At 34.3% G+C, this 20822-nt stretch overlaps 1 protein-coding gene across 9 annotated transcripts in view; it reads left to right on the top strand.

Annotated features, from left to right (window-relative positions):
• Positions 1-20822, top strand: part of NBEA (neurobeachin) — a 680995-nt gene that overhangs the window by 352696 nt on the left and 307477 nt on the right. For all 9 annotated transcript variants that reach the window (XM_064586204.1, XM_054506303.2, XM_064586203.1 and 6 more), the window contains one exon: positions 2388-2452. In XM_064586204.1, the coding sequence (XP_064442274.1) occupies positions 2388-2452 (65 nt within the window). The remainder of the gene's footprint in view (positions 1-2387; positions 2453-20822) is intronic.

The raw sequence follows: 20822 nt of genomic DNA, 5'->3' as shown, positions 1-20822 counted from the left end.
ATTGTTTCTCTTCTAGAAAGGCATATAAAACAATCTTCTACTGTTTCCTCTTGTTCAAGACTGACAAATTACTCTTCTAAAACACATATTTCTTGAATGAAGTCTTGCAGTCACACACTTCATTGGCTTTCTCATCCTTTAAGCTCTAATGTCCTTGACTTGGCTCAGATTTATTTCTGCTGTTCCTTTATCAAAGATTGCAAATTAGTGTCTCATGGGCTGAGGCACCTCACAGATATCTTTTGTTTGATCTTTGATCTGAACAGAGTTTTCAAAACATTTTACTCTATGATCTTTTAGACACAGTATAATTTGGGATGCATATGTCATACCTGAATATGTACTTTGAAATATCTTCTTGAAAAATCCCGTGCATATTAAAGTTTCTGCTGATAAAAGAGCCTTGGTGTACAAACAGTATCATAAAGAAAATCATGTTTAAGAAGTTGTCTGTAAGAATTTATTCTTCAGAGTGTCATGGTTCTTGTTATATAAGAGTCAGTTTTCTCTTTCAGCTGATATCACAATAAATGTCAAGCATTCCTGAGAAATTTGCACATTTTGTGGTATATTGGTTTGCAATAAATATAGGATATATAATGGGAATATACAATATATATAAAAGGATGGTAATATAAACCATTTTATTAAAATATAAGAAAAAGAGTTCCCTGTAATTATTTTCAATAGAAATGATTTTAAAGTTTTAATAAGCACTGTAAAATGCAATAATGATCTTGTCATTTAGATGAATTTTCGTTAAAGGTTATGTATGATAGCTTGAAGTGGCTTTGCTAAAACCATTTAGCAAACCATAGAACCATTTAGCCCTTTATAAGATCATTACTGTCCCCAGGCTTCCACATCTCTTTTCCCAAGTTGTTGATTCTCCTGGTGGGGAAATGTAGATTCATGATGCATTCTTCTGTAATTCTTCACAGATTTACTTCGAGCAGAAAATATTTACAAGCCAAGTACCTACTTTTGGGGACCACATTTATTCCCTGTATATATGCAAAGCTTTAAAAAGGCAATATGATCAAGAGTAGAGGGAAAGGTTGACATGGAGACTGTTTTTTGTGAAGCTGAATTTGTGGCAAGTCAGCTGACTACCTCGGTGTAGAGCAACTTAATAGTAGGAAAATCATGGAGAAAAAAAATCTATAGATGAGTGATATGAGGGATCAATAGGGATTTTTTATGAAATGTATTAACGAAGCATTTATTTATAGTACTATTGAAAGGGATGTGATTTTTAATTCAAAAAACGCAATTTACCAGCTATATAAAAAAGCAAAAAATCAGAGGGGGAGATGGACCATGAGAGACTATGGACCCTGAGAAACAAACTGAGGGTTCTAGGGGGATGGGGGTGGGGGGATGGGTTAGCCTGGGGAAGGGTATTAAAGAGGGTACGTACTGCATGGAGCACTGGGTGTTATACGCAAACAATGAATCATGGAACAGTATATCAAAAACTAAAGAGTGCGTGTACTGAATGGAGCACTGGGTGTTATATGCAAACAATGAATCATGGAACACTACATCAAAAAATAATGATGTAATGCATGGTGATTAACATAACATAATAAAATTTAATTTTTTTTAAAAAGCAAAAAATTTAAATCACTAGAATAAACCAATACCCCTTCAAAAAAAATGGTTAAGGCATATTCTAAATATGCCACTGGAAGAGTACAAAATAAGCAATATGCTTTCCTAATCCAAAACACTATGTAACAATCACAAATTTATAATGATGACACTGTGGAACTGCCAAATTCATAAATATATTCTAATCTAAATTAGCAAAGAGAGGTTACATTCGGATATAGTTTTAATATTGTTTTCTCCCCCCCCTTTTTTTCAAATTCAAAAGAATTCACTTGTAACCTTTTTTTTCTACATACTTCTCAGTCACTTGGAATGCACGTGTAACTAGAACATTTAATTTCAAATCAATTTAAATATTGTATATATTTCTGATTTTTGTTTTACAGTCTCAATGAAAAAATCTCTATTTTCAGGCCTAATGTTTTCTTTCCAAATGTTGCTAGTGCTTGTATAGTTGCATGACTAGTTATTTGGTTTCTTTTGGAAGGAAGCTTTGTGCTGAGAACCTTCTGTACCTGTGTCTCATTTTCTATCTGTCTGCATCAAGCCTGAGATTTACTGGGAATTCAAAAGCACCTTATAAACTAAGTGATACAGAGCTACTTTTAAGATTTGGATTTCTTACAAAATAACACTTGTTAAAAATATTTTTAAAAGATTTAGAAATGATATCACATGGAAGTTGTTAACAACATCAACATGATCCTTAAACCAGATGTTACTTTTGTTTACATGCTCATTTTTCTTATACTTGGTTTGGTTTCTCCTTTTAGGAATGGCAGAATTCTATTCAGAAGAATGCAGGACTTGCATTTATTGAACTCATCAATGAAGGAAGGTAATTAATTTTACAATTTTTAGACAATTAGTCCGTGTACATTTTATTCCGCTAGGCAACTGCTCTCCTACCATCTGTTCTAAAAATGAATAAGAAAATATACTTTGAGTTAAATAATTTATCACAGAGGTAATTAAACTTAAAAGGAACAAAGTTTAAGATATAAATCATATTTATTTTAGAGTGGGGAAAAGCATCTATGAACTAAAGGAACAAACTTTATAAGGTTTTTGTGAGATTTAAGCCCCATCCTACTGGGTACTAAAGTTGTTTAACACAGATCAAGTGAACCCAGCCTGCAGTTCCATCTGCCACTCCATCTGTTTTCAAAGCCTTGCTCAGTGTTCACTCCCTCAGCCCATCTCAGTTCATGAGAAGTAGTTTTATCTGAACATACCATGCTCTTGGATACCCAACTGAAAATGTGAAGAATGTTAAACATGGGGAGTAGAACAGTCAGGTTAGGAATTCATATATCCCACTGTTAAAATGATGCTGTAAGTAAATTTGTGTTTGAGCTCATTATTGTATTAATCACTTTAGGATAAACAATTGTTCACTGTGATTTTTCCAATACTTTATTGGCAGTGGATACATTGAGACAGATGTTAAGTGTCACCATTTTGAGATGTATAGCTTCTGTCAGCCAACAACCTGCATCCTTTACAATGTTTTTTCTATGATACAGTGTATTCTTTGGAAAATAGCGACTGAATATTTGGCATGATCTATTTATTTCTTATTTGAAACTATATTTAACTAAATTGATGATAAGGGAATAATGCTTACTGTATATAAAACTCTTTATCCAGGGAAGTGTCATGAAAGAATATTTTACAATATATTCCTTGAAAATTAGTTTATATATGGTAATGAAACCCATTTAAAAAAAATAAATGCAGTTTAGTATTCCTTTTTAGTAATAGTTTTTTCCCATCAGTTTATTATAATAATTCAGAGACATAACTTCTGTTTTTATAATTCATTTTATTATATATTTTTCATTTACATATTCTATGAATTATTTTTAGTCATAATAACACATCTCTAAAAGTTAAATTAAATTTTACATTCGCTGCAAAGCAAAAGATGCAGGAAAATACCAGTTTTCTCTTATAACATAAATACTAATTTTACATAGTAACATACTGTAGTTCTTATAAAACTTTGTTGTGTTAAGAATTGATAATAATTATTATCCATCTTAAGGCAATGAAAAATAGAAAAAAAATGTTGCCCAGACTATTCATTTTCATATCAATTATAAAAATCTCTCAATTCACATACATGCTAATTTTGTCAATTAGTTTCAACTGTGAAGGAAAAAACAAAAATTATCTTGTCATCAGTAACTCTCTGAAGAGTTAATATAATTGAATCTTCAGCACTTAAGATTATAGCTATTGTCTTAGAACAGGGAAGGGGAAAAATTTGCTAATACCAGAGGTTTTAGTCCTGATAACTATTTTATTGTTCAGTGATAGAGTTTGGAGTTCATTTTATTTTGTTTTAGGAAAAGAGTTGGAATTATAGAAACCTTCAAAATGCTCACCATAATGTTCTTTGTGCCATTCTAGATTTTTGTTTTCATTTTTCATACCAGTTGCTCCTCCAATAAAGATTATTTGGGAACAAAAATTGAAACATGACTAGCTATAAATATAAAAGAACAGATCTTGTGTGCATTAATACAGCAAATGTCTGTTCAGTATTTACTACATACTACATCCTATTATAGGAGGTGGGACTAGAGAAGTGAATGAGACACACATGGTTCTGAATTTTGGGGGAAAGGCAAAATTAGAATAACACATGCACTAGTATAAAGGTGCCGTGATAGAGGTGGTATAGCTATTAATACAAGTAGAAGACAGGGCACTTACTCTAGACTGATAGGGTCTATTCTCCAGGTGGTAGGACTGTCAGGGTTTTCAAAAAATGTATCCAAGAAAAACCAATACAATAGAACAAAGATGGCCTTTTCATTGAATAGTGCTGGACATCCACATGCAAAAAAATAAATCTAGATAGAGATCTTATACTTTTCACAAAAATTAACTCAGAATGGATCAGAGATCTGAATGTAAAATGCAAAACTATAAAATGTATGGAAGATAGCATAGGAGAAAATCTAGATGACCTTGGGTTTGGTGATGACTGTTTAGATACAATAACCAAAGACATGATCCATGAAAGAAAGAGTTGATAGTCTGGACTAAATTAAAATTAAAGACTTCTGTTCTACAAAAGTCAGTGTCAAGAGAATGAAAAGACAAGCCACAGACTGGGAGAAAATATTTGCAAAAGCCACTTCTGATAAAGGACTGTTCTCTAAAATATACAAAGAACTCTTAAAATTCAACAAAAAGAAAATAAACAACCTGGTTTAAAAAATGAACCGAAGACCTTAACAGACACCTCAGCAAAGAAGAGCTACATATGGCAAATAAGCTTAGGAAAAGATGCCAGTCATCGTAAGTCATCAGGAAAATGCAAATCAAAACAATGAGATACTACTACACACCTATTAGAATGGCCAAAATCTGGAGCACTGACAACACCAAGTGCTGACCAGGATGTAGAGCTACAGGAACTCTCATTCACTGGTGGTAAGAATATGAATGGTACAGCCACTTTGCAAAATAGGTTGGTAGTTTTTTACAAAACTTAACATATTCTTACTACAGATCTAGCAATCGTTCTCCCTTATATCTACTCAAAAGATTTGAAACTTATGTTTGCATAAAAACCTGCACACAGATGTTGATAGCTACTTTATTCATAATTGCCAAAACGTGGAAGCAACCAAGATGTCCTTCAGTAGATGAATGGATAAGCAGATACCCATTTATTTATGTAGTACAACCAGACAATGGAATATTTATTATCTAGTGATAATAAGAAATGAGCTCTCTGGGTACCTGGGTGGCTCAGTCAGTTAAGCGTCTGCCTTCAGCTCGGGTCATGATCTCAGGGTCCTGGGATTGAGCCCCACATCGGGCTCTCTGCTCAGTGGAGAACCTGCTTCTCCCTGTCCGTCTGCTGTTCCCCTGCCTGTGCTCTCTTGCTCCCCCCCTCTCTCTCTGTCCAATAAATAAGTAAAATCTTTACAAAATAAACAATAAAAATAAATGAGCTGTCAAGCCATGAAAATACATGGAGAAACCTTAATTGCATATTACTAGGTAGAAGAAGCCAGTCTGAAAAGGCTACCTATTGTATGATTCCAACTATATGACATTCTTGAAAAGGCAAGACTATGGAGACAGTAAAAAGATTAGTAGTTGCCAGGGATTAGGGAGGAGGAAGGCATAAACAGGCAGAGCACAGAGGATTTTTAGGCCAGTGAATCTACTCTGTTTGATACTATAATAGTGGATACATGTCATTATACATTTGTCGAAACCCATAGAATGTACAACACCAAGAGTGAGCTCTAATGTAAACTTATGGACCTTAGGTGATAATACTATATTAGGGTAGGTTCATCATTTGTACCAAGTGTACCGCTCTGGTAGGGGATGTTGATAATGGGGGTGGGCCTGTATGTGAGGAAGGGATATCTGGGAAATCTCTGTATCTTCTACTCACGGTTACTGTGAACCTAAAATAGCTCTAAAAATAGTCTATAAAATTAAAAAAAAAAAAAAACCAGGAGGTTCAAAAAAAAGTGTATCCAAATAGAATGCCATCTTCACTGAGAACTGAGAGATGGTTAGAACATATAGGTGAAAGGAAAAAAAAATAGAGGAATAAAATTCTGGGCCAACGGAATGGTGTGATTCTTTTCCTTAAGAATTTGTGTCCTCTTTACTGATATACTCCTGGTTTCTGGAATAATATCCAACACGTAGTTCACAATCACAAGTATTGAAGGAATTAAGGAAAGAATGGTTACGAGAGTGTTTGAGACAGAATGAACAGGCAACAAAAGGGTTTTTAAGCTAGGATGAAAGGGACCACTGGATTCAGTGATGAGACTGTCAATGTTGATTTCATTCACAGGTACACTGGTGAGTACCTGTGTGCTAAAGATGCTGGGTATAGACCCAGGCCCTGCTACAAGAGACCTTGCAGTCTCATGGGGACAACAGTCTTACAATTACTGATATAATAAATGTGCCAAAGTCGAGGGTACAGCAGGAGCAGATAATTCAGGGAATGATTGTGAGAAAGTGGTGATTTAATGAGAGAACTGGGGCCAGGAGCTAGGTTGTTCTGAGCTGAGGAATGAGTAGAAGATGAGTATAGTCCACACATACAGCAACTCTAAGGAATTTGGCCAAGAAGAGGAAAGATAGGGTGATTGCTGGAGGTGAGTTTTGGGGTAGTGGGGTATTTTTTGGAAGGGAAGAAGGACTTGAGTATTTTTTAAATGGTCACTGAATACTCTGAGAGGGGTGAGACAGAGGTATGGGGGTTGGTCCCTGTGGAAAAGCACTGAGAAAGGGGGCAGACAGTTATATTGGTGGCAGGACTCAGAGGGGTTTTTGATGATACCTTCTATTTTCTCTATGAAGTGACAGAAAGGACCATTTACTGAAAATGAAGAAAATTTGGAGAGGTGGGTGCCATATTTGAGAAGAGAGGAGAATATTGAAAATAGCCAGTGTAGAAGAGCAGGGGAGAGAAAAGACAGGAACCTTAGGCATCTGGCCCAGATGTTGGAGGACCAGATAGAGACTGCTGTCCTTGATACTGGAATGTTTTCCCCAGCAGTCCACAATACAGAGAAGATGGGCATTTGCTTTAAGACACTCATTTCTCATACTTCAATGAAAATAACGTCTTCACTGAGTGCCAACCCCACCCCCATCACTAGTCCGGATTAGGTGCCTTCCCATGTTCTCATAGCACCTTCCAGTTCCTCTGGTGTATACTTCCCATACCGCAGTGTCAGGGCCTGTTTCGTCACCGTGTGTTTTGTAGGGCTCTTTCCACAGTGCCTATTACAACACATCGCATATGTGTATCATTTGTATGCAGTTCAAATATCAGTTCTTGTATTGATAAGCTGTCAGACTCTAGGCATGTAACATAATCTCCCTCTGACATAGTTTCACATCTGTAGAAGAGCATAACACCTTTCTTGCCCATTTTCTCTGAAGGTTGGAAATAATATATGACATTTATTATAACTTCTGCAACATAGGCTTTTAAAAATGGGAGTTTTGTTGTTGTTGTCATTACTTATAACGTATATTCAGAGTTTTGCTGACTCTCACCTCTAGTTTGTTTCATTTCCTTTCAATTTAGACCTTTCTCTTTCATAAATTTGAATTTGGGAGTTTCAGATCAAAAAAGTATCATATTGAGATAGTTGGGATGTAGTTACAGTAAAGACACATTACTCCATTTATCTGGCTTCTTCTATTTGTTGAGACCTACTGTGTGTTAAGCACAAATTAGATTCTTTACACACTCTTCTATCTCATTTGCATGGATATACAGCCTTTTTCTTAACTTTTTCTAATAATTTAAAATGAAACATATAAAAAGCACTTTCTCTTGGTCGTTAGAGTATCAGTCTTTAATTTGTCCTTGTGGGAATGAAGTTAAAAATCTTTAAGTGGAAATTGTTATAAATGTTTATCCTACTTACCAGCTATACTCATGGATATAATTCATCAATCATAGCTAGAGAAAGCAATTGTGCAGTTGTCTACAATTAACAGGACAAAAACAGTTGATGAATGTGCAGCTGAATTAAAGTACTCCCTAGGACAGGCTGAAATTATAAACTGGATCATTTAAAGGAATCTAACAAAGGATCTTTATAATTAAAACAAAGCAAGGTTAATGGGATGTAAAATTGCCTATAATATCTTGGCAATAATAATTGGATTTTAAATTATTAAAATATGAATTGAACTATAAAGCAAATAAGAAAGACTTTTTTAAATTATGGAATTTGAGTGATCCTTTGAAATACATTAATCATTTGCCTAAAATAAACCTTTATCCCTCTTTTGAAAGCATATAGGATATAATATTAATGAATATGCATAAAAGCCAGTGTGTATTTGTGTTTGGTACTAAATTTAACATAAGATTCATAAGATTCTAATTTTTATTTTGTTCTTGAAAATAGTGAAAAATGTATAGCTTGCATTTCTTAGGTTTTGAAAAGGAAAAGGATATTGCATCTAAGCATAATTCTTTAGTGATTATATGGCCTTGACTTGAATATCTTCTTTAATTTAACAAATGCTATATAATAATTAAACCAGCAAGCTTTGGTTTGGCTTATTTAATAATTAAAGCAGTAAACTTTGAGTTTATCTATTTGTTTTGTGTCTTTGATTTGGCAAAAATTGTATTAAAAAAAATAGCAGTAACTTCCAAAACTGTAAAAGAAACTTTTTTTCTTAGAATTGAGATTCTGGTTTAATTTTGAAGCAAGAATCCCTGAAAACTTCTGGAAAACAGAAGTTCCCAACCTGATCTATGCCTTTCCCTTACTACTGTGTTATTCATTTTATTCATGTAATAATTTTTTAAATCATGCTCAGTTTTGTAAATGAATGATGGAGAAAAAATCTTGTGCTTTTACAAAATTAATTGTATCATCTTAAACAGTATTGCTAATTTATAGACTTAACTTTAGACATTGATTATAAATAAAATGTTATTTACCTAAAACTAAGATAAGCAACCTATCTAATAATGGCTAGATTTCAAGGAATAAGAAAATAAATTTAGAATTTAATGATCATAAATTTTATTTGAATCGCATTTTAACCATGTTTAAAGTATATCTGCATATATGTATGTATTGAGATTCTTTTTGTCTTGTTAGGACAACTTTAAATATACTTTCCTCCTAGGCAACATTATTTTAACTTTGGTAAGAGTTAAGTAATAATTCATAAAACACTCATAGTTCTTTATATTAAAAGACAAAAAGGTGTTACACGCAAACAATGAATCATGGAACACTATGTCAAAAACTAATGATGTACTGTATGGTGACTAACATAACATAATAAAATAAATAAAAATAAAAAATAAATAAAAATAAAAGACAAAAGGCAAGAGTGCTCAATTTTTAATATATTCATTTATATGCCTTACTTCCTGCTCATTCTTATTTCTTAAAGATATTACTTTTTTTGTTGCTGTTCTTAGCTTACTTACTGCAAGAAAATGCCAGTCAAGAGTCAGATGATCCATGTCTTTATAGGAGACTTTGATTCAGTTTCTATACCATTCTGACATAACTTGGCAACAGAGGAGCCTAGAATTGGCATTTGTGGTTCGTATGTTGTTTAAATAACAGGTACAAGTAAACTAACAGGTTGCTGGAGGGACCATGCTGACATGAAGGTACAATGTGTATGGCGGGTCCAAGTTTATGCTAAAGGTGAAAGGCGAGGTGAAGGAATAGAATGAGCAAGCCAGGTAAGACAGGAGAGTAGCCATGGCCTGGGCTATAGATTTTAGTCTAGAAGCTCTTCCTAAGGTGCCAGGGGAATTGAAGTGTTGAGTATAGGCTGATTATTTGTCATGTTGGTAAAGGGAGAACCTATAAACTATATTCTTTAGTTATTGTTGTATACACCAACATTTGAAAAACCAGAATACTTCTTTTATGATATGACTGTCATAAAGAGTCACAGTCCAAGCTTAAAGAGGAATAAGAAAAAGTTCATTGTTTATGTTTGCATATATTAAATGTTTACATATTTTTAAAAAACACTACTCATACTTATGAACAGACTTCAAAACAGTCCATTATTCAAAGTCTAGATTTTTTTCATCCTTAGCACAAAGAAAAATAATAGACTTAATTTACTTAAGAGTTGATTGATGTTAAAAAATGATTTAATATTTCTACCCAATATTTAAGGAAAAACTAACACCAATTATACTCAGTCTTCTAGAAATAGAAGAGTAGGTAATACTTTACACCTCATTTTATGAGATTTCATCGCCCTGATAACAGTATCAATTACAAGAGATAAAATTACAGATCAATATCCACCATAAACATAGGTGCAATATTAATATTACCTTTAAAAGTTGTCAAATCAAATCTAGGAGGATTACATCATAAGCAAGAGGTGTTTATCCCAAGGATGCAGAGTTGGTTTAATATTCAAAAATATCTATCAATGTAATATACCATATCAACAGATTAAAAAAGAAAAAACATGTATGATATTTTAATAGACATAAGAAAAACAGTTGAAAAATTCAACATATATTCATAATAAAACTCTCAGTAAACTAGAAATTAAACTCAGTGTAATAAATCCTATCTACAAAAAACATACAGCTGACTTTCTACTTAATGGTGAAAGACTGAATGCTTTCCCACTAGATCAAAACAAGGGAAGGATGTTCTCACCCACTATTTGTATTCAGTATTGGGCCGGAGGTCATAGCCAGTTCAATAAGACCAGTAGAAAATTCTAAGGTGGCTGAGAAAAGGTACTATAATAAGTGAATTTAGCAAAGTCACATGATATGAGGTCAGTATTCAAAAATAAATTATAACAACATGTGTTTATAATATATGTGAAATATTGGAAACTTAAATAAAGCAAAACCATTATAATAGTGTCAAAAACAAGAACTACTTAGGGTTGTACTTAATAAAATTTGTGAAAGACCTATATGATAAAAACTAAAAAATATTTTTGTAAAAAAATTAAAAATAAAGAAATGCAGAAATATGTATTCATGGATCAGAGGACCTAACATGGTTAAGATGGTAGTTCTCCCCAAACTGGTCAATAGACTCAACCCTAATCAAAATTCCAGCCGGCGATTTTGGTTTTCTTGGTAGAAATTAACAAGCTGAATTTTAAATTTCTGTGACAATACAAAGGACCTTAGATAGCCACAACAAATAAAAAATGAACAGAGTTGGAGGATTAGTATAAAGATAGGTAGATCAATGGAAGGGAAGAAAGAAGATCTTACAACGCAATAATAAAAAGACAAACTACCCAATATAAATCGGGCAAATGATTTGAACAGACACAGTAACAAAGAAGATATACAGATGGCCAGTCAGCACATGAAACCATGCTCCACATCATTATTCATTCGAAAAATTCAATTTTAAACACAGTGAGATGGCATTATGCACATACTATAATCTATATAATTCAATAGATTGGCAATACTAAGCATTGATGAGAATGTGGAGCCACTGATTGTACCTTGCTGGTGGGAGTGTAAAATGGTACATCCACCTGAAAAACAGTTTGTCAGTATCTTACAAGGTTAAACATACACTTAACCATTTGACCCAATAATTCTAAGCTTAGATATCTTCCCAAGAGAAATGAAAGTATTGGTCCACATTAAGACCTCTATGTGAATGTTCATAGCAGCTTTATTTATAATAGCCAAAAACTAGAAATAACCCAAGTGTCCGTCAGCAGGTAAGTGGATAAACTAACTATGATATAGCATTATATGGAATACTACTCAGTAATAAAAGGTATGAGCCACTGATACGCACAACATATATGGAACTTAAAAGTATTTTGTGAAGCTTAAGAAAGCAGACGTCTAGCAAAAATATGCTATGTGATTCCATTTATGTGATATGGAAAAGACAAAATTAGAGGGACAAAAAACAGTTCAGTTCTTGCTGTGGATGGCAGGAGAAGAGAACAAGGGAACATTTTTGCATGATGGAAATGTTCTTGGTTGTAGTGGTGGCTACCTAAAATATGCATTTGTCAAAACTCATGGAAATGTGCATTTAAAAAGAGTTAATTTTATTATGTGTAAATTAGATCTCAATAAACCTGACTTAAAAAAAAAAAACCAAAAACCACAGTAGTGCTTCGTTGCTTGCGAAGTTCCGTAATATGACCTGCAAGGCCTTTGCTTAACTGGCCTTCCTTACCTCCCCACACTGATCCAGGCTCCCTCCTCACTCCTAAAGCACCTCTGTGTCACCCTCATATTTCATTGTCCTTTACTACTACAAAGAAGGCCCTCAATAAATTACTGTTGAATGAATGAATGCCTAACTCTGTATCTCACTCTCTGGAATGCCCTGTGAGAAGCCAACCAAACTGATTGTTTCCCAAACAAGTCAAACACAATCGCCTTTTTGTGTGACTTTGTTTGAGTTACACAAACAAGTTATGCTTAATCTCTCTAAGCCTTAGTTTCTTCCTGAGTGTAATGAGCTACTTACGCTTATCTAATAAGATATCAAATGAGGTAAAAATCCTATGAAATGATACCTATAATGCACCTAGCCTGCTAAGTTATCAATTCTCAATGTTCCTGACACATAATAGGCACTCAAGAAATGATCATTTGGTTTTATTATTATTTATTTAAGTGGCATGTGAGCTGGGTTTTGAAGACTATGGACAGAGAAGGTTGAGGACTCTAGAGTACCTTACACATCCCATCAAGAGCACTGATGGGTTTTTGTGTGTTCTTAGTATGGTAGTATCACTACTCCCTTATTGGTTTATTGATCACATTTTATGCAGAACACTAAAACAGACACAAGTGGTAGCATAGGGTGGCAATAATGACCTGTTGTTCAGAGCCTTCCTAGTGTATTGTGCTACTTAGCAGTCAAAACAGTAAATAAAAGTCATATGTTACTTGTTTTCTCCCTTCTTTTCTAAAAGAAATGTATTTTAGATTGCATTATTCTCTAGTTCTTAGAATTCATACTGGTAGATTCAGCAATAAGAAATTGTATTTTTAATCAAGGGAAAAGCTCTTTTGGGGGCTTGCAGTCATAATATTTGTGATATTTTTACAACCCTTTTCTTTTGGAAAAGGAACCATGTCATTGAGGGAGCACAGAACTTGGGAAATTAACTAAAGAGACTCTCCTGAAGTACACAACTCTTCTGGCCTCATTGTTATTATATTGTGGCTAATGGTGCTTTTATGCTCATTTGCCTCCAAATTTTTCCCCAAAATTTTCTTTATACACCATCAATCCATGTTTCTGTACTCCTGTTATTAGAAGTTAAATAGAATAAAATGGCTTGAAGCAAGCCTTCTTTTCTTTAGTGACTGCCACATCTCTGATCTTGAGCTGGTATTTCTCAATTCACCAAGTCCTATTCCATCGCTATTCAGACTTGTATTCCTGTTAGCATTGACTGTCCTTCTCTTGGACATTACAACTTTGAGCTGTTTACTTGGAATCCTAAAATTTAAGCTAGAAGGTTGATTATTTGGCCCAGGGTTAACCCTAATAGGAGAGAGTCTTCTGATCAGTATTTTTGAAACTGTTTTCTTGACCATTAATAATGCATGAAATCAATTTAATGGGTTGCTTTCAGCATTTTCAAAAATAAGAAATAGTAAATAATAGTAAAAATAGAAATAGTAAATAATAGAAAAAATAATTATCTGTTCAGGTAAATATTATTTGCTGGAGTGTTTATTGTGTGGATATATAGGGTTATGATATGAAGTGTATTTCTCATATTTTACTTTGAGACACAGTTTAAAACCACTGTTCTAAGCTGATTTGACAGTTTATGTGTCTTAAAACAACCTTAACATATCCTATTCTAATAACAATGTTTTCTAAATCCATATTAAACTATAAGATGAGTAAGTTATACAAATCCTCCATACTGATATTAGTTGTTGAGACTGGTTTTACATAGAAGAGTAAATAGCTAAGCAACCCATCACTGAAGAGATTGGAAAGAAGAAAAATAGATTTGATATAAATGACCTTTCTGGCCTGTGAACAAATCGAAGGTAACTCCCTTTGTATGTGTACCATAAAAGTTGACTTACTTAATCTAGTGACCAAAATAGTATTAGAATACCTGGGGACTCATCTTAAGAAGTGACCCTAACCTACAATGTTAAATACATGTATGCTTTTTGTAATCCTTCTAATGATGTTATTTCTGAGCTAGTTAACTTGGGGATCGATTTTGGAACTGTGCAACTAAATGAAGTTAACTAAGCAGTGCCATGCTCCCCACATAAATAGAGAGAAATGAATCTTCCTAAGAAATCAAATCCAGACTTTCCCATCATTCACACTGCATGAACTCAGTGGTCCTCAAATGTCAATGTGCATTAGTATCACAAGGATGTTTATGAAACATGTAGATGCTTGGGTCTCACCTCAGACCTATGCAGTCAGAATCTCTGGATGGGAGTTATATCACCATTTTTAATATGTTCTGCAAATGATCAGGATCTTTAAAGTACACCAAAATTTGAGGACTATGAGAACTATTACACTTCATTCATTCATCTTAGGAGTCATGTAAAATTATCACCATCTTTACCCATAACTGGAAACATAAATATAATCATAAGCTAAGTGATTTTTTTTCTATGCTTCGCTAAGTATAATAGCTGTTTAGGTTCATAGTAGATTATAATATAAATTTCTCCTTTTATGTATTTGAAGTGATAGACTTATTTGAAGCCTCAAATAGGTGATAAGAAAATGAAATGCCTATCGGTGGATCCTTGTTTTCATCCAACATAATTACTTAATTCCCAGAGCTTTTTCATAACAGTTAATTACATGGGGGGGTGGGGGTAGGTTTTCAACCAATGCTAATTCCCTCTTCTCACCTCACTTTCTGTCTTTAATGCCTCCTCTCTTCCATATCAAGTCCGTAGACCTCAATCTCAAGCTCCAAAATTATCCTTTAGGCTTTATCTTCCTTCTCTCTACTTTTCCCAGATCAAAACTCCAATTCTCCAGTGAATCTGAGACAAGTGTATGTCTGATTATATTTTTATAGAATAGGTTTTCATATAATAAGTTGATCCAAAAGCATGAATAATTCGTATTTTATTCTCTGGGAAAGGTTTGGTGTTTTAAGACAATAACTTAATACTGTATGTAATTTTTTTTCCTAACAGCCATATATAGAGAGAGATTTTCAAGTCTCTAGTGTCTGTTTTTCCACTTTTCTTTCCTTTGCACCAAAGAAAGACTCAGGATAGCCCGTTACAGAGACCCCCTACTGTGCCCCAGTTTTCTAATCTTTTATTTTACCAGTCATATAATTGAGTAAATTGGGTCTTGCCTAAAAAAATATAAAGTTTGATTAGTAGTACAGCTCATAACTAATATGCTGACTTACAAATCTAGGTTTGAATATGCAGAATCACTTTGAAAGTCCCACCACAGCCTGATGTGGGGGTTCATAGACAAATGTCAGGATATGCCATTGTTTTTCCTTCTTAATCAGTGTAGAAGAACCAATGTATCAAAGTGTACCTTTCAGAAAAGTGAACTACTATTTGGTGAGCCGGGGGGGTGTGTGGGGGGGTACCTAGTACATGTCAAACACTTTACAAGTATTCTCTCATTCTCTATGCGCTCATAACCGTATGAGTTGTCCCTCCTTAAAGGAAATGTACTTTTGGGGAATGTAGGAAAATTAGAGACTTCTCAGGAACAACATGGTATTTATTTTGCTATTTTCATAAGGTGAAGACTTGTTGGCAGTAAAATATTTCAAGAACCAGTAGAGCCCAAAGCTTGTAAACATTTTCTAAAATAATTTTTTTTAATTTTAAATTAAAAAGTTAAAAGTTTTTCCAGATTTTTAAATAGTCTACTTTTTTTATTTTTTTTTTTAAGATTTTATTTATTTGACAGAGAGAGAGATAGCGAGAGCAGGAACACAAGCAGGGTGAGTGGGAGAGGGAGAAGCAGGCTTCCCGCTGAGCAGGGAGCCCGATGTGGGACTCGATCCCAGGACCCTGGAATCATGACCTGAGCCGAAGGCAGATGCTTAACGACTGAGTCACCCAGGTGCCCAATAGTCTATTTTTTTTTAAGATTTTATTTATTTATTTGACAGAGCATAAGCAGGGGGAGTGGGAGAGGGAGAAGCAGGCTCCCCGCTGAGCAGGGAGCCTGACTCAGAGCTCCATCCCAGGACCCCCGGGATCATGACCTGAGCCGAAGGGACTGAGCCACCCAGGTGTCCTTAAATAGTCTATTAAGGAAACAATTAAGCTTCTCTGGCCCAAGCAGACTCTACCTTGCAGTGTCACCAGAGTCTCTATGCCAGATTTTGGGGCCAAAGGGAATTCTGCTCCTATGCTGTGTGGCCACTTAACTTCCAATCAGAGTCTGTCTTCTTGGCTAAATAAATCAGGATCTAAAAATCTAATCTTGCAGTTTGGGCATACATGCTTTTCCCCAATTTATAAGCTATCTGAAATAGTACACCCTCATTTTCCAATCAGGAAACTGAAACTCAGACACAAGGAAAATTGTTTGCCCAATTCATAATACTGATAAAAGGCAGAACCTAAATATAAACTAGATTTGCTTTTGTCCCCTCATTCATCGTAGGTAATGGAAGACTAATTTTTCTGACCTCTCATATTGCTTTTTCTATTGATTTTTTCTTTCATCAAATTACAGAGGTTGTATTTAAAATTCAGCATCTGTTAATCTCAAGTCAAAGACCAGCAATTAAATTATAACATACTGCATAAAATTGGATTCTTCCTAGAATATCAGAATTTGCCCTGCTGATACATATTCCATTTGGAATAGAATACTTTGCTTTGTCTCTTGACTTTTTTCCTATATCTATGACATCTCTGTCTGTTTTAGAATAGGAACAAATAGGATTGAACAAATTGGGATTTTTTTTTTCTATTTCCTTTGGAAAATAGGCTCACATTAGAAGATGAAGACCACTTGAAAGTGCCTGGGTGGCTCAGTTGGTTAAGCATCCAACTCTTGATTTTGGCTTAGGATGTGATCCCCAAGTTGTAAGATGGAGCCCCCCGTATTGGGCTCTGTGTTGGGCATGGATCCTACTTAAGATTCTCTTTCTCCCTCTCCCTCTGCCTCTACCCCCACCTCTCTTTTTCTAAAAAAAAAAAAAGAAGAAGATGAAGGTGAACATTTCATTCATTTCCTATATTATATAGATACTATGAGGAAGAAAATGTTCTGTAATAGATATTCCTAGAGTCATCCAGTATTTTTTATTTACCTCATTTTTTGTGTGCTAAATGTACCATAGAATTTCCTGGTGCTAATAAATTACCTTAATGTTAAAATTCTATTTCTTCTTTGCCCCTCCTTCTCACATAACACATTCATGTATTCATTCAGTCATTCACCCATTTAGCCAGATGTTATTTGTGAGTCCATATTTCATATCAGGTACCTTGCAAATCATAAAGACCAGAACAGAAATCACTGAAACAGAAAAATAAGATACAATAGAACAGATGAACAAATACAAAGATTTTTTCTTTAATAATAATACAGGCAAACTATCCCAAGATTGATTAAGAACAAAACAGAAAAATAAACATCAGAAATAAAAAGGAAACATAATTATAGATAAATTTAGAAAAGATAATGAGAGTGCTATCAAAATGTTTTACCATTAAAAATAAAAATTTTAGGGCGCCTGGGTGGCTCAGTTGGTTAAGCGACTGCCTTCGGCTCAGGTCATGATCCTGGAGTCCCTGGATTGAGTCCCGCATCGGGCTCCCTGCTTGGCAGGGAGCCTGCTTCTGCCTCTGACCCTCCCCCCTCTCATGTGCTCTCTCTCTCTCATTCTCTCTGTCTCAAATAAATAAATAAAATCTTTAAAAAAATAAAAAATAAAAAAATAAAAATTTTAATGAAATGGGAAAATTCCTAAAAAATATATAATTTCCAAAGATTGAATAACAAGTAAAAAAAACCCTAAAGTTCTAAGTATGAAGGAGATTTAATCAGTGAAATTCTTCCTACAGTAATAGTTTACAGTTATATTCTACCAAATGTTCAAATAAAGCACCATTCCAACCATAGACCAACTGCTAGAGAACACGAACAGAGGGAATGCTCTCAACTCATTCTTTGAGGCCTGTTTAATCCTGACTACAAAAGTGAACAAGATGTGTGGGAGAAAGGAAAACCACAAACCAGTCTCCATTATGAATGTAGATGTGTGAATCCTTATTAAAATATTAACAGAACCTAGTCCAGCTATGTATAAAGATATACTATGTCTGTGGGAGTGGAGAACTAGGGGAGGGAGGTGGGGGAAAGTTAACCCAGGAATGCCAAAGTTGTTCATCATTTTAAAATTCCTAAAAATGTCTTTCATTTATCATATTAAATCCTTATTATCCTCCCAGGAGGTTCAGATGCATCAAATAAAATTCAACATTCATGATTTTTAAAAAATATTCTTAGCAAACTAGAAACAGAGAAGGATTTTCTTAATCTGAAAAGAATGCAGAAAATGTGCCACTTTATTTCTAAAATTTATAAACAAGTTAATCTGGACAACATATTTTGGCATATACATATATTAGATAAAACAATGAAGAGGCAAGAGAATGATAAACACAAAGTGCAGCAGAGTGGTTAATAAATGTGTGTGTGTTTATGTGTTAAATATATATCCAAATCAATATAAAAATACATTCAAATAAATACAGTATTTTTTTAAATAAAGAAAAAAATTAATTGAATAAAGTTAGGACACTAAAGATATTTCTGTGGACTCTCAAAACATGAGTAAAAGAAATTGGCTGTAAAAAAGAAATAGAAACTTCATCTTCAATGAAATTTGGTTTTGTGAGCTTTCCTCAACAGTCCAGATGTAAGACAGAGGAGGGAGACCAATTCTTAATCTAGGGTTACATATTTCCTGAGCAATTGCGGCAGATAGATAGGAATTGAGTGAAGGTGCCAGCAAGAAAGTAGTTACAACATGGAACTGTGGGATGGCAAGTTTGGTGGGAAAAGAAGTGAATCTGAGCAGTGGAAGAAGGATTAAGAGAACATAGAGGGATTAAACAATTGCAAGTTAGAAGAATCAAGAGCTTGTTTTTGCCTGAGTCCAGGGGAGGGACAAATGAAGGCAAGAGAGAACAGTAAGTGTAGGGAGGTTGCAACCAGAAAGTAGATTGTTGGGGGTTAAAGATTTAGGAAGTGAAGCCAATTAGGGCTGGTAGAGTGATTTCCTGAAGTGAGGTAGAATTGAAGTTTCTAAAGGAATCATAGATTGAGGTATTTTTAGATCCCCTTAAAAAAGGGACAGGGAATTGTGAGCTACTCTGGGGAATGGTTTCCCATGTGGATAATGAAGTTACCCAGAATGATTCTGAGTCAGAACTAAGATTCTTTTTCTCTATGGAAGTAAAATAACCTACATTAGTTGATGTGTAGCTCGTAAGTATGTTAGTTGATATAGAACTCATAAGTGTCAGAGCTAGGAGGACGGACTTTCAGGTAATTAATATAATTTCTCTGGTGTTTAGGAGGCAAGAGTCTTCTCCACCCTCTCCCCTCCTTTGCCACTGTGCCTCTTTGCTATGCCAATCCACTGTTTTGCTCCTGGGAGTCATACCTATTAGCCAGCCAGACCTAGAGCCTCTCCCTTCCTGCTGTGTTCTGTTAATCTATTTAAGTTCTGTAATCCACATTAATTTGCACATATTAGATTTCCTCCTGGCTTTCTTCAGCTTTCATGCACTAGACAAAGCCATTGAACAGAATATTCCAGTATTTCACATCTCTTTTCTCTTTTGAAGCCAGCCTAGCAAATACAGACCAACAAAACTTAATGATTTCAACAAAACTTAATATTCAGAGTTTAAGTTACAGTCTTTAACTTTTTTTATTTTTCTATCCCTCAATGAATTGAAGATTATCTGTATGATCGTTTACCCTCCCAACATTATAGAGAAGTCTTAGCCTTTTTTCACAAGTATTGTGGCTTCTAACAGATTCCCTTAACCTTTTCGTTCTTTGAATAATTTATATTATCATTAACTTTTGTGCTAAAAATTAGAAAATATTCCCATTGGAATATGCCTATGTTCCTCTTAAGTATAATTGGAGAGATTATTGCTGCATGTTTTCAGGTGATATTTCCACTTACCCTGCTGTTATGCAAGATTTTAGTTGTGTCATACTGCCAGGAAGTCCCTGCTGGTCTGAGAATGACCGCCATTATTTAACTTAAATCTCATCATGGAGTAATGATGTCAGACCACACATGAACTTTGGGCGAGAAGATTTCTACTGAGAACTATGTTGAATTCAGTATCTACATTACTGCCTTGAAATAGAGAGACCATTCACTAGCTGGTTTTTGTAGAAGATGCCATACAGATATTACACATAATTTGGTGAAAAGATACTAAAACTTAGTGCTATGTAATTCCACCTTAATACATTACAGTGAAGAAATAAATTCAATACAGTCAGACTCACTTCAAAGACATGTTATGTAGCTTTTACAAATTATATTAAGCAATAATTTAGAAATATCAGGATACCCAGTAATATTTTTTTGTTTGCTTATACATAGTTACCAGTGAAGAAGACAAGTTTGCTATAGGTAGAGAGAATGTAGTGAACAATATAGAAAGAATTACTATGAGTTGCTATTTAGTA

Source organism: Mirounga angustirostris, unplaced genomic scaffold, assembly GCF_029215605.1.
Source record: "Mirounga angustirostris isolate CCGP_5_RB_7025 unplaced genomic scaffold, mMirAng1.0.hap1 SCAF_3, whole genome shotgun sequence".
NCBI lineage: Eukaryota > Metazoa > Chordata > Mammalia > Carnivora > Phocidae > Mirounga > Mirounga angustirostris.
Note: the sequence above shows the minus strand (reverse complement) of the source record. Positions and strands in the feature narration are given on the sequence as shown.